Genomic DNA, 13,709 nt, shown 5'->3' on the forward strand with positions numbered 1-13,709 from the left:
TGCTTCGCAAGACGAATTTCCCTATGGGCTTGCTTCGCAAGAAGAAAGCCCATAGGGAAATCTCCGGGGACCTCTTTTAAATGCTGGCGGTGGGGAGCAAAGCCTTTTCCCCCCTCCGGCATTCAGAAGAGGTCCAGGAAGGCCGGCGGGGGCCGAAAGGCTTTGCTCCCCACCGCCAGCATTTTAAAAGCAGTCCGGGATAGCAGGGAAGCACTTCCCGCTATCCCGGACGGCTTTTGAAGGCAGCCGGGGGGAGCAAAGACTTTTGCCCCCCGCCGGCCTTCAGAAGAGGTCCTGGACCTCTTCTGAAGGCCGGCGGGGGGCGAAAGTCTTTGCTCCCCCCTGCCTGCCTTCCCGGGAGAGTGGAGAAACGCAGCGTGTTTCTCCGCTATCCTGGACGGCTTTTGAAGGCAGGTCCAGGACCTCTTCTGAAGGCTGGCAGGGGGCAAAAGTCTTTGTCCCCCCTGCCTGCCTTCCCAGGGGCTTTTAAATCGCCCCGGGACAACGGAGAAGTCCTCTGCTGTCCCGGGGTTTTTTAAAATGCTGGGGGTGGGAAGAAAAGCCCTTGTCCCCCCCCCCCCAGCCTTCAGAAGAGGTCGGGGGACAGACTGTCCCCGGACCTGGTCTGAAGGCGGTTTCCATAGGAACGCATTGATTGATTTTCAATGCATTCCTATGGGAAACCGTGCTTCGCAAGACGAAAAACTCGCAAGAAGAAAAAACTTGCGGAACGAATTAATTTCGTCTTGCGAGGCACCACTGTACTCCAAACCAGCTCCAGTATCCAAGTAATCTTGAAAAGCGGAACCATGTTACGAAGTCCATCTCTTTCCAAGAAATGTTGCAACCATTGCACCAAGTTGGTTAAAAGGTGCTTCAGGCCACAGGCATCACTGTTCTATACACAATCAAAGAGCCAGTGCAGAGTAGTGATCAGTGTTGGACCGGGGAGACCAGGGTTCAAATCCCAACTCAGCCATTAAGCTCTCTGGGTGACCCTGGGCCTGTCACTCACTCACAGCCTGATCTACCCCACAGGGTTTTCGTGGGGATAAAGCAGGGAGGAGGGGAACTTCACCTTGAGCTCATTGAAGGAAAAGTGGGATATAAATGCAATCAGTCAAGGCTGGATCTAACTGCAGGCTTTGAACTTGTCCCTCCATGAGTGTAACACCACCAGTCACAGGATGAAGACTTCCTTCCTGGCCAGCTGAGGCACCCACCAGCAGCACCTCCACCTTGCCTGGGTGGAGCTTCCATTTATTAGCTCTCACCCAACCCCTGACTAACTCCAGAAACTTGGGGCATCCCTTGACACACTCAAATTAGACGAACACAAAAGCTGAGCATCATCAGCATGCCGATAATTAAGATCCCAGAAAGATCGGACCAAAAGCCTATCTAGAGCAACATTCTGCTTCCTCAAGTGGCCTCAGCCAAAATTTATTGGTGACCTCACTAACTGGTTGAAAAGCATGACCAAAGAACAGGAAGACACACAGCACCTGATTCAGCAACCCTTATGTAGAAATGGATCCCACCATGAACAACGGAAGGTAAGGCTCCACAATTCCACGTACCCATCCTCACCCAACCCTGCCAACAGTGGGATAGCACCAGCTGCCCTTGAAAGACAGAGCCATTCACGGGAAATTGGTTTTATTTCAATGCACAGTCCACCCCATTCTGAAGCAGAATTGATAGCTGAAACTTCCCAGCGGGAGCTCCTCATTTCATTTCACACTTGAAATCGCCGGGGCAGCAGACACTGCTGAGTGTATCAGCTAGAACAATCAGGAGTGGGGGAATTAATTTATGTTGATATTTAAATTGTCATCTGCCTGTTGCAGAATTAATAACCCAGAGAGATGATTAAGTGTTTGCAGTCCTCCATCCCCACAGAGCCCCCACGAAATAGCGCTCTCGCCACCTCTCCACTAGAAAGCACTCCCTGTGCCATGCAAACATCAACACATCCCTCAGGTCACCCTGTCAAAGGAAGGACAAAAGCTGACATGACTGAGCCACACGGGAGATGTCTCCATTCTGGAATTTACTGAAAAGATAAGATCAAGTTACAGCAGTTGCTAGAATGGTCACACACAAAAGGGGAGGGTGGGCTTTTAACGCTTTTTTACTGAACAAACTATATCAGCAACTAATTTTATGGGAAGGAGGGGTCAGGCTCCATCGCCCCCTTCCCACAGTATGGACTGACAGCAAGCCCTGCTGCGTAGCCCTGGCAACAGAAGGAGGAATAGATACTTCTCTGGGGGCAGATTTGGCTCTGGGCATCTAGCTACCAACTCCTAAAATGCACACTTGTGAAACTACAAAATCAAAGCCTCCCTCCTCTTTTAGGCTGACTGAGCAAGCTGCACAGCTCTTGGGACAGGACTTTATTGTGCATCCCTTCACTAAAAAAAACAACAATAACCCACTTGTCCCCAGATTTCTCTGTTCCAAGCAACTCTAATTCTGTTCAGCTATATCTGATTAACGGCTTTGGTTTCAAAAGCTGTACTCTTGGATTCTAAGCACCTCTTCCTTCCATTTAGCAGGTCATAAAGCTGTCCACAGTAGATCTCATAAAAGCTGATCCAGACGTGGAGGTCTTTTCTAGTCTGAGATGCTTCCAATTGCCTGAAGATATCGTTAGCAGCCAGGGCGTAGAGTCCTGGGTTTTGGTGAGTGCCAATCATAGTATAGGTCTTACCAGCACCCGTCTGTCCATACGCAAAGCAGGTGGCGTTGCCGCTGTAACAAAATTAAGAGAAGCATCTTTTAATATAGCAGGTCCTATTAGCGTGTAAAAGACTATGGTAAATCACAGACACTGAATGCTTGCCCAAAACTACTTCTGTGGGATAATCAAACGTGGAGATATGGAAGCAGCCTCCAAGAGATCTCCTGATGTCCTCTCACATCCTGTTTAGATCTGTTGCACATAAGACATTCTCAAAAGGCTTGACTGTAGAGAAGGCAACAAAGCATATGGAAGAGCCATCAGTGGGGAACACCATGTACAGAGCTGCTATGCGAAGTTCAGTGGCTATACAAGAGAACCACCATAAGCTACAAGAGCTAAGCTTTTCTGTCTTCAATACTAATGCAGTCCTCCACCTGGTGGGCTAACCGGGGGCAAGGATGGCACCCTTTAAAATAGTCCCCCGGACCTGCTTGCCCTCCTTTTGATTCCTATCTTTCATGTTCCACAACACAATGGCTCCATTAGGAGCGGCTGTCACTCCAATGACAACCTTCCCAGCTGCCTCAAAAAGAACTCCTGCGTGATGCCTCTGTGGCTTGGGCACAGCATGGGGCACTCTCCATTAAGCTGGCACCATAATTGATTATGTTTACATTATAATGGTGACAAAAATGAGGAGTTTAGTTTTTTTTGTGATATTCAGCTTGGCCCAATAGTCAGTCTAACTAATCAGAATAGCCAGATTGGAAGATGGAGAGAAGGTATTTGGTCTTTTTGCTTCCTTAAATATGAAAGCGTCTTGTGTCTGTGTGTATGTACAGTTGAATGGTAAAGATAAAAATATTGATATAGAAGTTGTGAGCAGTATTATATCTGACCTTTCTCAAGTTACACTCTGTTTTAATATGGTTGCATCCTAAAAGTACCTTCATCTAGTTGACTTTGTCCCAAAAGTCATGAAGCTGAAAACAAAATGTAATTGTACTGGTGGGTTTTCCTTATGTAGAGGAATACCAGTTGTTGTTTTAAGTAGCAACATCAAAGATAGGAGGGGACTACACTAAATTGGTATATTTAAAGAAGCAGAGGACCAGTGGTACAAGACAATGACCTTGCAATAAGTATTTCTTCTACTTACACCAAAGAAGACTGTCTCTGAAGTACCTTTATTTTATTCTGCAGTGCAATGCAGAGCAGCAGAAATCCAGATTTGAATGCCTGCTTAGTCATAATGGAGCCTTGCAAATCAGCACCATCAGTAGGGCACCATTTTTAATGTCCCTGGCCCAGCTTATCTATTGTAATCCACCATGAACATTTGGGATATGGCAGGAAAGAAATTTTAGGTGTGGCCAAGGTACAATTCACAAATTGCTTATAACCCAGGTGGTATTACTCAAATCTCTGTCGACTTATCTGGCATCAAAAATTAATGGGCAGTGCCTCCAGCAGATGACACTCAAGTCTGACACTCCATACTGAGCCTTATTTTGAAACAGCATCTGAAATCCTGAATGGCCACAAGAGGCTGCTCTTTTTCTAGCTGAGTGAGGCGGCATTAAAAGAAGCAAGCCTTAGTTTAACAAACATATTGGGACCATCAGCACTAGTTTTCCAGCCCATGAGTTGATTTGATTCACAATAAAGCAGCAGTAACAACAACCACAAGTAGCTACTGTAATCTCTCAAAAGCAGAGTGGGTATAGCCCATGAAAGTTCATGCCATGATACAGAAAGGTAAAGATAAAGATACCCCTGACCGTTAGGTCCAGTCACAGATGACTCTGGGGTTGCATGCTCAACTTGGCCGAGGGAGATGGCGTTTGCCCGCAGACAGCTTCCAGGTCATGTGGCCAACATGACGAAGCCACTTCTGGCGAACCAGAGCAGCGCATAGAAACGCCATTTATCGTCCTGCCGGAGCGGTACCTATTTATCTACTTGCACTTGACGTGCTTTTGAACTGCTAAGTTGGCAGGAGGTGGGACCGAACAACGGAAGCTCACCCCGTCGCGGGGATTTGAACCGCCGACCTTCTGATTGGCAAGCCCTAGGCTCAGTGGTTTAGACCACAGCGCAACCCGCGTCCCTTGATACATACATTAGTGTTTAAAGCACCTTAGGACTCTGCTTTCTTTTTTAACCATTAAAATAAATAAATTCTGATCGTTCATTGTTGCAGAAGTAAATACAAGTCACCATTACTTTTCAAAAGCTACACAACATTTCCCTAGTGTGGTTGAGAACATGGACGGGGAGGTGACACTCCTCCTAAGTCATGTGCCTGCTGCAGTGCTCCAAGATTTCTATACCGCCCTTCATCTAAGGAGCACAGTGTGGTTTACAATATAAAAACACAAAAATATGTAAAATGGTAATGCAGAAGATCTGCACTGCCAGCCTGAAAGTCAACCACCAACCCCATTATACTTTTGTGTGCTTCTGCAGTCGCCCTTCATCCTGTGGGGCTTTGGCATGATGCCATATTGGGTTTTATTGTTATTTACATTGTTAACGAGATTTATTTCCCCCCCCCACATGAAACCCTTCATATGGGACTATCCTTGAAAGGGTGTTAAGAAGCAGCACCTGGACTAGAATTGGTGCCTAGCTACTGGCTGCAAACAGTCACAGGATGCAAGAACATTCATACTGAAGAAGCCCAGTGCCAGTTTTAACCTTTAAAGTCCTAAATGGTCCAGCGGAAAGCTTGCTTCTGCAGCTGCCAATGCAAACCCTACACCACATCCCCTTTACCGCTGAATATCTGCTAGAATGGCATTCCTTAGGAAATACTTCGCTAAGTGGGTGCCCATCACAGCAATTCCATGGAAGTCTTCAAGACACCCATGACAATGTTTTGGCCTTGAGGTTACGATGGTGGGAACAACTGAGTTATGCTACGCCTGTTACTGATTTTATACTGGATTCCCTTTTTTTTACTACACATTTTGTTTTTCTTGCTTGCTTTATGATTAGTCTATTTGATTATTCACCTTTTAAATTGTGAGCTACCTTGTCAAGTGGCAGGATATAAATCTAAATAAATAAAATGGAAAACAATTCTTACTTTCCTTTTCTTATCTGCTCGTTTATTTTAAAATGACACATAATTCAGATATAGGATAGTGTGTGTGTGTGTGTGTGTGTGTGTGTGTGTGTGTGTGTGGACCATCACCAAAAGAAAAACAGAGAAAGAAAGGTGAGCACCATGAAAACTTCAATAAACATATATAAACGAAAATGTTCATAGGCATAGATAGGGAAAGGATACACAACACCCTACCCATTGAAAATGTGTTGAATGAGGGGGTGGGCAGTCTTCATGTACACATCCTGGTTGGAACAGGCCTCCCCAAAGACTTCATCAAAGTAAAACACATGCTGCAAAAAGAAAAGGGATATTTACACAAAAAAGAATTCCACTCCTTTCACCCACCCATGATGATAAAATACACAGCTGTGGATGTGAATCCCATTCAAAGTGAAACCAGGAAGCTGAGACCCCGCATAGCCAAATTCAGACATCATGCAATCACCATCAGCCAGAGCAAGCTAATGGATTCAGCAACTGTACCAAGCAAGTGTCTCTGGAAACAAAGCTGTGAGCAGAGCTAAAATAAGAAAGGGAGGAGGGAGGGAGGCAGAAGAGAATACTTCATCTTGCCTTAAGCGAACAGGTATGCAATGATAACATGGAATGATGCAAAATAAAAGTTAAGGTCCAAAATCAAGCCGTGGATTCTTGCTGCTGAAAAGGAACTTCCAATACCAAATTCTGATGTATTTTTGAGGCAAAGGAAACTAGAAACCTAGAAAGACGTTTCTAGGAAATCCGCATTTCACAATTTCAGAAGTAAAACTTCCTGCAGCTAAGGCTTCTCCCTCTTAAGCTGTTTGTGTCAGTAGGCACAATCTATGAGGACTTTATTTATTATTTGGCAAGAGCTCCACTGAACTGAAGCACCAGGGAGAGGAGGGGCATGTGTGTACATAACATGCTGCTCTGCAGAATGGTTACCTTCCTGCTGCTGTCAATCGGAATGAGAATTTGATCTAGGCAGCAGAAGGTACCTGGGACCAAGAGAGAAAAAAGATGCAAGACTATTAGCTGAAAAATCATTAACCACAGAAGGGAAGGAGGGCAGAGGAAGAGAGAGCATAGATCATTCAGCGAGAACTGGAGCACTGAAGGCCTGTGAGAACCTTGCTCTCTAGTACAATGGAAACTGGGGGAAAGGGAATTCACTAGGCTGGCAGCCCAGTTCTGTTGCCTTTGTTAAGCACAGGCGCCTCGGGCAGTAATTACAATATGCTCACTTTCCAACAGAAAAGAGAGAAGACAATGCAAGGGAGAACATTTAATCGTTAGAAATGCCCATTTCTCTTTTTTGGGGAAGGTATAAATCAGAGGCAGGTCCAACAGAAAAGTTTCAAGCAAGAGAAACTGCATGTTTATCACAGTCTAGATAAGTCAAAGTTTGGATCATGTCATCCTTATAGCACCATTTGTAATGTTATTTGGGGAGTGTTCCAGTACTGGTCTGAGATGCCTCCCCTCACCACCCGCCAATCACAGGTTGTGGCTCATATGTGGCAGGAATATCTCCCCAGAGCACAATATGGCATCTGGGATATGGTCTTCTACTGTACCATAGGCATTCACACCAGAATGATGTGTGAAACACTGTCGTGCAATATGAGAATATAATACAGCAGCACTTAATTATTATGCAATCATTTTCTGGTAATGTCAAATTCCCTGCTGCTATAAATGTAACAGATATCTAAAAGGTAAAGGTAAAGTGCCCCTGGATGGTTGAGTCCAGTCAAAGGCGACTATGGGGTGCGGTGCTTTTCAGGCCGAGGGAGATGGCGTTTGTCCACAGCCAGCTTTCCGGGTCATGTGGCCTGCATTACTAAACTGCTACTGGTGCACGGAGGACCATGACGAGTGCCAGAGTGCACGGAAACACCATTTACCTTCCTGCTGTGGCAGTACCTATTTATCTACTTGCACTGGTATGCTTTCAAACTGCTAGGTTGGCAGAAGCTGGGACAGAGCAATGGGAGCTCACCCTGTCGTGCGGATTCAAACTGCTGACCTTCCGATTGGCAAGCCCAAGAGGCTCAGTGGTTTAGACCACAGTGTCACTCACGTCCCAAAATATCTAAAATAAACAAAAGAGTATGGGGTCCATGGACCTTGGAGGACATCTGCCCCTTTGTTGGCCTACAATACACTGTAGCATTCTCCTACAGACTGCAGTACTGTTGCAATGCTGTTACCACTGCTGCAACTACACTTGCTCCTTTTCAGCTTCCAGGAGCAAATCAAGGTGTTGGCTCTAACTTTCAAATTGTTATTTCCTAGGCCCAAGGACAGTGTCATCCATTAAGATAAGACCCCAGGGACTAAAGCAGTCATTCAGATTTCTGGTGGAGATCCTTCTCCACCTGTCAGCAAGCTATTGCAAAAGCACAAAGAGGCCCTCTCTCACAAGCAGCTTCCTCTCTCACCTTTCCTGTCTCTAAAGCCTTATCCACTGGGCCTATAGAAGTCCATGCAAAAGTTCTCATTTTCAAAAAAGATCTTAATATTCAGTGGATAAGGTGTTGATGAATATTCTGGATTTAACCGTTTTTTCTGTTTTGTGTGCTCAGATTTATTTTATTTTTTGCAAAAGGATTTTTTTTTAAGAATACAGATTAGTACTCTAAGTCCTGCTGTGGGAAGTTATTGTTTTATCTCCTCTTTGATTGTAAACAGATCAGTCTGAGACCATTACTTGAACACTTTAAGACATGATACAAGATGTAAGGAGCCAAAATTCTGCAACCTGCAAAATGTACTGGCTGAGGTCAACAGCCTCCTTCTTCTCATGTAGCAGGAGGGTTTCTTTATCTTCTACTGTGATGATATTCACTTCCCCACGCCTCTCTTCTCTTAAGCCAAGGGGACGCTTTCGAACGCACACACGGATCTTGTCAGTCTCAGTCCACGGGGTCTCCTTCTCAGAAGCATTAGGTCTGCGAAACACAGGATGTCAAAAATGCTAAATTTGCAATTTCAAAGTCAGCCCACACTACAGAAATTTATACGTGCAAATTAAATGTATGCACAATGTATTCCTAAAACAGTATGTAGGATAATTGGTTGCAGAATTTTATTTTATTTTGTAACTTTTAACTTCCCCCACATGTACAAAGGAGAGAATTACATTGTTCCATGTAAAGGAATACAGATAAATGGTTATTACCTGGTACAAGAATGAGGCACTCCATAATTATAACCTGAAATATGAGCTACTCTTTGTACAATGGGGGCTTCAGCATCCCCTAGGAGAGGAGCAATATTGTTAGATGAACTGATAGCTGGAATGCCCAGTTTATGTTCTGTCCATGTTGCAGCAGCATTCAAAGAGTCTTTCCTAGGTCTTTTGTATTCAGCTTCGTGGCTCAACACTGCAGCTAAATCATCTTTATCTTCATTTACAGAGCAATTAGATAAGGCACACAATTCAGGCTCAAGCTGTTTTCTCCCTCCATCTCTTTCCTCCGAGAGGGAATCAAACTGAAGTTGTCTTCGAGGGCCACATCTAGTTGCCTGAGGCCGGAGGTAGAGAGCACCTGTCTGAAAATGCTGTTTTTTCCTCATTGCTTCCTCTTCTGCCTGCAACATTTTGATTATTCGAATGAGCTGGAAGAGGCGCTTGCGGTCCTTCATGTTATGCACCCCCAGCTTGGTGTAATCTTTCATGGAGACCTTGGCAAGTTCATCAATCCTCTGAAAGCCAAGGGCACTAAAATGGGGAAAGTATTTCTCAAGCTCTGCTTCACAAAGGCAATCGTATAGACAGGAGGCCATCTTCTATTCAAGGTCTGCTAAATAAAGCAAAAAAACAAAGTGAAACATGTCTGTATGAAACAGTGGCTTTTTTAAAACATGGAAACTATCCAGTAAGGGCAGCTGCAACAGAGCATCTGCTTCATGCTAAAGGGCTGACTGGGAATAGGGCAAAGATCCGGCAAAAAATGAATCAGGGTTTTGCAGCAGCAGCAGCAGCAGCAGCAGCAGCATCACTTACATGGCAGAGTTTATTGGTGGATAGTACCTCACCATTCAAAGTTTTATTCATATTTAAACTATTTCTAGACATGAAAATAACACCACCATTAGTACCAGCGGAGAAGGAAAACCCAAGTTCAGATCCCCAGTCATCTGTGAAGCTGCCATTTCAGTAATCCTTACATCAACTCTGTCAAGTAGGCCAGTAATATTACCATCCTATTACAGGCAGGGAGCTGAAGAACAGTGGCTTAGCGAAACTCCCCAGTGTGCGAACAGCTGACGAGACTGGAAACAGAAGCCTTCTGGCTTGCATTTCATTTCCCTTTAGAAATGTGCACCTGCCAATGGGACAACAATTCGTGGTTCCAACAAAGTGGCCTCTACTCCACAAAAGCCGACACCACTGAAATCTAGGAATCTGCCTTATTCCAAGTTGGACTGCTAGTTCATCTAGTTCAGTATTGTCTGTAAACTGACTGGGAGCAGGAGACATTCCCAGCCCTAACTGGAGGAGCCAGTATAATAAATTTTATTTATTTATTTATTATTTATTCATACATGCATAAAGGTAAAGGTAAAGGTACCCCTGCCCATACGGGCCAGTCTTGACAGACTCTGGGGTTGTGCGCCCATCTCACTTAAGAGGCCAGGGGCCAGCGCTGTCTGGAGACACTTCCGGGTCACGTGGCCAGCGTGACAAAGCTGCATCTGGCGAGCCAGAGCTGCACACGGAAACGCCGTTTACCTTCCCGCTGGTAAGCGGTCCCTATTTATCTACTTGCACCCGGAGGTGCTTTCGAACTGCTAGGTTGGCAGGCGCTGGGACCGAGCAGCGGGAGCGCACCCCGCCGCAGGGATTCGAACCGCCGACCTTTCGATCGGCAAGTCCTAGGCGCTGAGGCTTTAACCCACAGCGCCACCTGCGTCCCTACCACTGACATACAGACCCCAAAAAGTCAGCTATGAGGGCATGTGGCTCTTGCCACTGAACTCACTTTGTATTTCAGGGTACAATGCCTCTGTCCAGGGAGGCTCCACTAAGCTCCCTGTTGAGTTCAGTTAATCCTAGCGCCAAGTCCTAGGCGCTGAGGCTTTACATGCATACATACATACATACCCTGCCCATCTGGCGGTTTCCAACAAAGTATTAAAATACAGTGGTCTGTTAAACATTAAAAGCTTCCCAATTCCCATAAAAATTAGTGTTTAAGGTCCCACAAGACTCTTTGCCATCTTGCTCCAGCCCACTAAACATCGGCAGACACTCTGGAAATGGCACTACACTGGCTACTTCAGTACATTTAACACATTAGGAATTACGAGGTTCGTTTCTGTTTGTTGTAAATGGGTTTGGTTCCCTTTTTTATTCTGGTTGCTTATTAGTTTTTAGATTTTTAATTGTTTTGTTGTTATTGCTGGATTACTGTTTTACCATATTATGATTTTTGTGTGTGCTTTGAGTAATTTAAGAAAAGTGGGAAATGCATTAAAAAAAAATCAAAGGAAAATAAATCAAAGAAAATAATTCATTTTCTGCTTCAAAATTTAATTACCTAATTTTGATCCTGTTTAACCTGCCCTTCATCATCATTCCTCCCAGAGCAGCTTATGGCTAAGGAATACAGAGAGAAGGGAAAGGAAATTCTGGATATCCAGGTATATCAGTGCTTTCATCAAAAAGTATTCAGCAATGCTTCTCATTGTGAATGAACTGTGCTCCCCTTGTCACTCTGACAAAATGAACAAACAAGTAACTTTAAAATCACAGCTGTATAATACAAGTTTATGAGGAGAATGGAATCCTGAAGCCCCAAATCTACCCATTAAACTCATTAACCTAAGGCAGAACAGTGCCTACTTCAAACACAAATTGTATCATAATGAATATTGCTTCTTTTTCTCCAATGAACTGATAAGTAGATCTTCTTAAATGGTGACCCTCATTCAGGAGCCTTAAAAAACACCTCTAATGCAGTATTGCAGTGTGTAAATGGAATCAGTCAATCAATCAAGTCAGACAGTTAGTCATACATAAATATTCACAATATACGATAACACTACACTGAGAAGCACATACTAGAACGTGCAATCACTTACTTGCGTCTCCCGGCTTCTTACACTTGCAAAGTATCTACAACTAATGCTACAAGCTGCAGAGATGGACTCTACCAGCTACAGAAAGCGATGTGCCTAAATTTAGATGTGCCTCTTCCAGGCCAACCATGTGTCCCAAAGGCTCCCCACAGCTAATGATCAAAAGGCAGTGAAATGGATATGGACAAATTCAAAAGGTCATCATGTCACAAAGACAAAGGGGTGCTTGCATGTATTAATATATAAAAGAGGTTCTGCTCTAATCTTAAGTGTGCTACTGCTGCTCTGGAAATCAAAAAGTTTCACTTCAACCTAAGTGTATTTAAGATGAGCAACTATACACAATTTCAAGTTTATATTTCCTTTTTTATTGTGCACCATTTGATTGTTATTATTGAGAAAATCTTACAATCTTGACGTACTAAGGAGGATTTTATTCATATTCATATTCACATTCAAGCTAATGACACTTCCCTCTACCTACATCCAGGATGCATTCTTATAAAATTATTTGATAGCAACTCACAAATCCCCAAACAAAACTTCCATTTGTTTCTTGGTGGAATTTCCCTTTTGATCGAACAAATGCTGAAAGCTTCATACGTGCTTTGTCAACCAATTATGATCTCAGTCACCAGCAATTCAGTGTTAAAGAAAGAAGACTTGCTGGAAGGAAAGCAAATTGTTAGTTGAATCTACTGAAATCAGATGCTCTGTTGTTTATTTAAAATATTTTCAGGTCACCTTTTAGAGCAATCATTTTGAGGCCTTTTGGGGGGGAAATTTTACAATCAAGTGGTATATAAATTTCGTGCAATAAATAAAAAAAATAAAAGCCTCCTCAACGTGGGTTACAAGATAAAACAGAATACAGCAAAACATAATAAAAACAGCAACAAAAAACAAAACAACTAGCCCCAAAATGTCAAAATCCAATAACAAAGTAAGACTGAAGCAATCAATCCAACAAGCGAACCTGAAAAGGTACTTCTAATATCCTGTGCACTTGGGAGGTCAGAAACATGGGCAAAAGGATGATTAAACATTACTGGGGTGGTGGAACAAGCTATGAAGAATGAGGCTAAAACAACCACTAGCTCAACAACATGTTTTAACTACCCAGAAAGCAGAACCACTTGCTACATGGGAGAGATCTCTGGATGATGAGATGCAGAGAGCACTTTGTTGTTGTTCAGTCGTTTAGTCGTGTCCGACTCTTCATGACCCCATGGACCAGAGCATGCCAGAGAGCACTAGCCACATAATTTTTAGTTTGCATTTAGGAGAAATAAAAAAAATGTTAAGTATGAAAATTCACCTGATCTACAAGAATACCAATTTTAGAGACACACACTCTGGTTTTAAGACCTAGTACTAGGCATACAGAAATCAACGGGATCTGCTTCAAACAAAGGGGGTTGGACTCGATGGCCCTTGTGGTCTCTTCCAACTCTATGATTCTATGAAAGCATAAGAACAGGCTGTAAAAAGGCCCACCTTCTCCCATTCTCTACATGTTTATTTCACTTATTTATCTTGTTTATGCCCCGGTGTCTCGTGAAATAGACATTTAAAAATGTTATGCTACATCTAGAAATTCAGCAGTTGAGTTTGAATGATCATGCCGCCACCTACCAGCGACATAGAGAATTGATTCTGAGCTACAAGCAGAATCAGGTCAATTTATTATGCAAAAAGCAGGTTTAAGAAGCATTCTACCCTGAAGCCAATGGCAGGATTCCCATTGTTCACAATTCAGCTGGACTGCAGCCACTGGATTTTGTAATCGAGAGCAGCTAGCCATCATGGGTCAGGTTTACTCCAGCCTATTAA

At 43.7% G+C, this 13,709-nt stretch overlaps 1 protein-coding gene across 7 annotated transcripts in view; it reads right to left on the reverse strand.

The window, feature by feature from the left end:
* The window catches only part of KIF24 (kinesin family member 24), a 36,629-nt gene that overhangs the window by 16,375 nt on the left and 6,545 nt on the right, over positions 1-13,709 (reverse strand). For 3 of the 7 annotated variants that reach the window (XM_083702575.1, XM_083702570.1, XM_083702569.1), the window contains 4 exons: positions 8,971-9,595; positions 8,551-8,740; positions 5,997-6,094; positions 2,542-2,757 (listed from right to left, as the gene is read on the reverse strand). In XM_083702575.1, the coding sequence (XP_083558701.1) occupies positions 2,542-2,757; positions 5,997-6,094; positions 8,551-8,740; positions 8,971-9,578 (1,112 nt within the window). In that variant the 5' untranslated portion in view covers positions 9,579-9,595. Of the gene's footprint in view, positions 1-2,541; positions 2,758-5,996; positions 6,095-8,550; positions 8,741-8,970; positions 9,596-11,879; positions 12,276-12,402; positions 12,543-13,709 lie in introns of those variants that run through there. The other 4 variants (XM_083702572.1, XM_083702571.1, XM_083702574.1 and 1 more) reach the window with 4 other exon arrangements.

Source organism: Podarcis gaigeae, assembly GCF_964106915.1.
Source record: "Podarcis gaigeae genome assembly, chromosome: 11".
NCBI lineage: Eukaryota > Metazoa > Chordata > Lepidosauria > Squamata > Lacertidae > Podarcis > Podarcis gaigeae.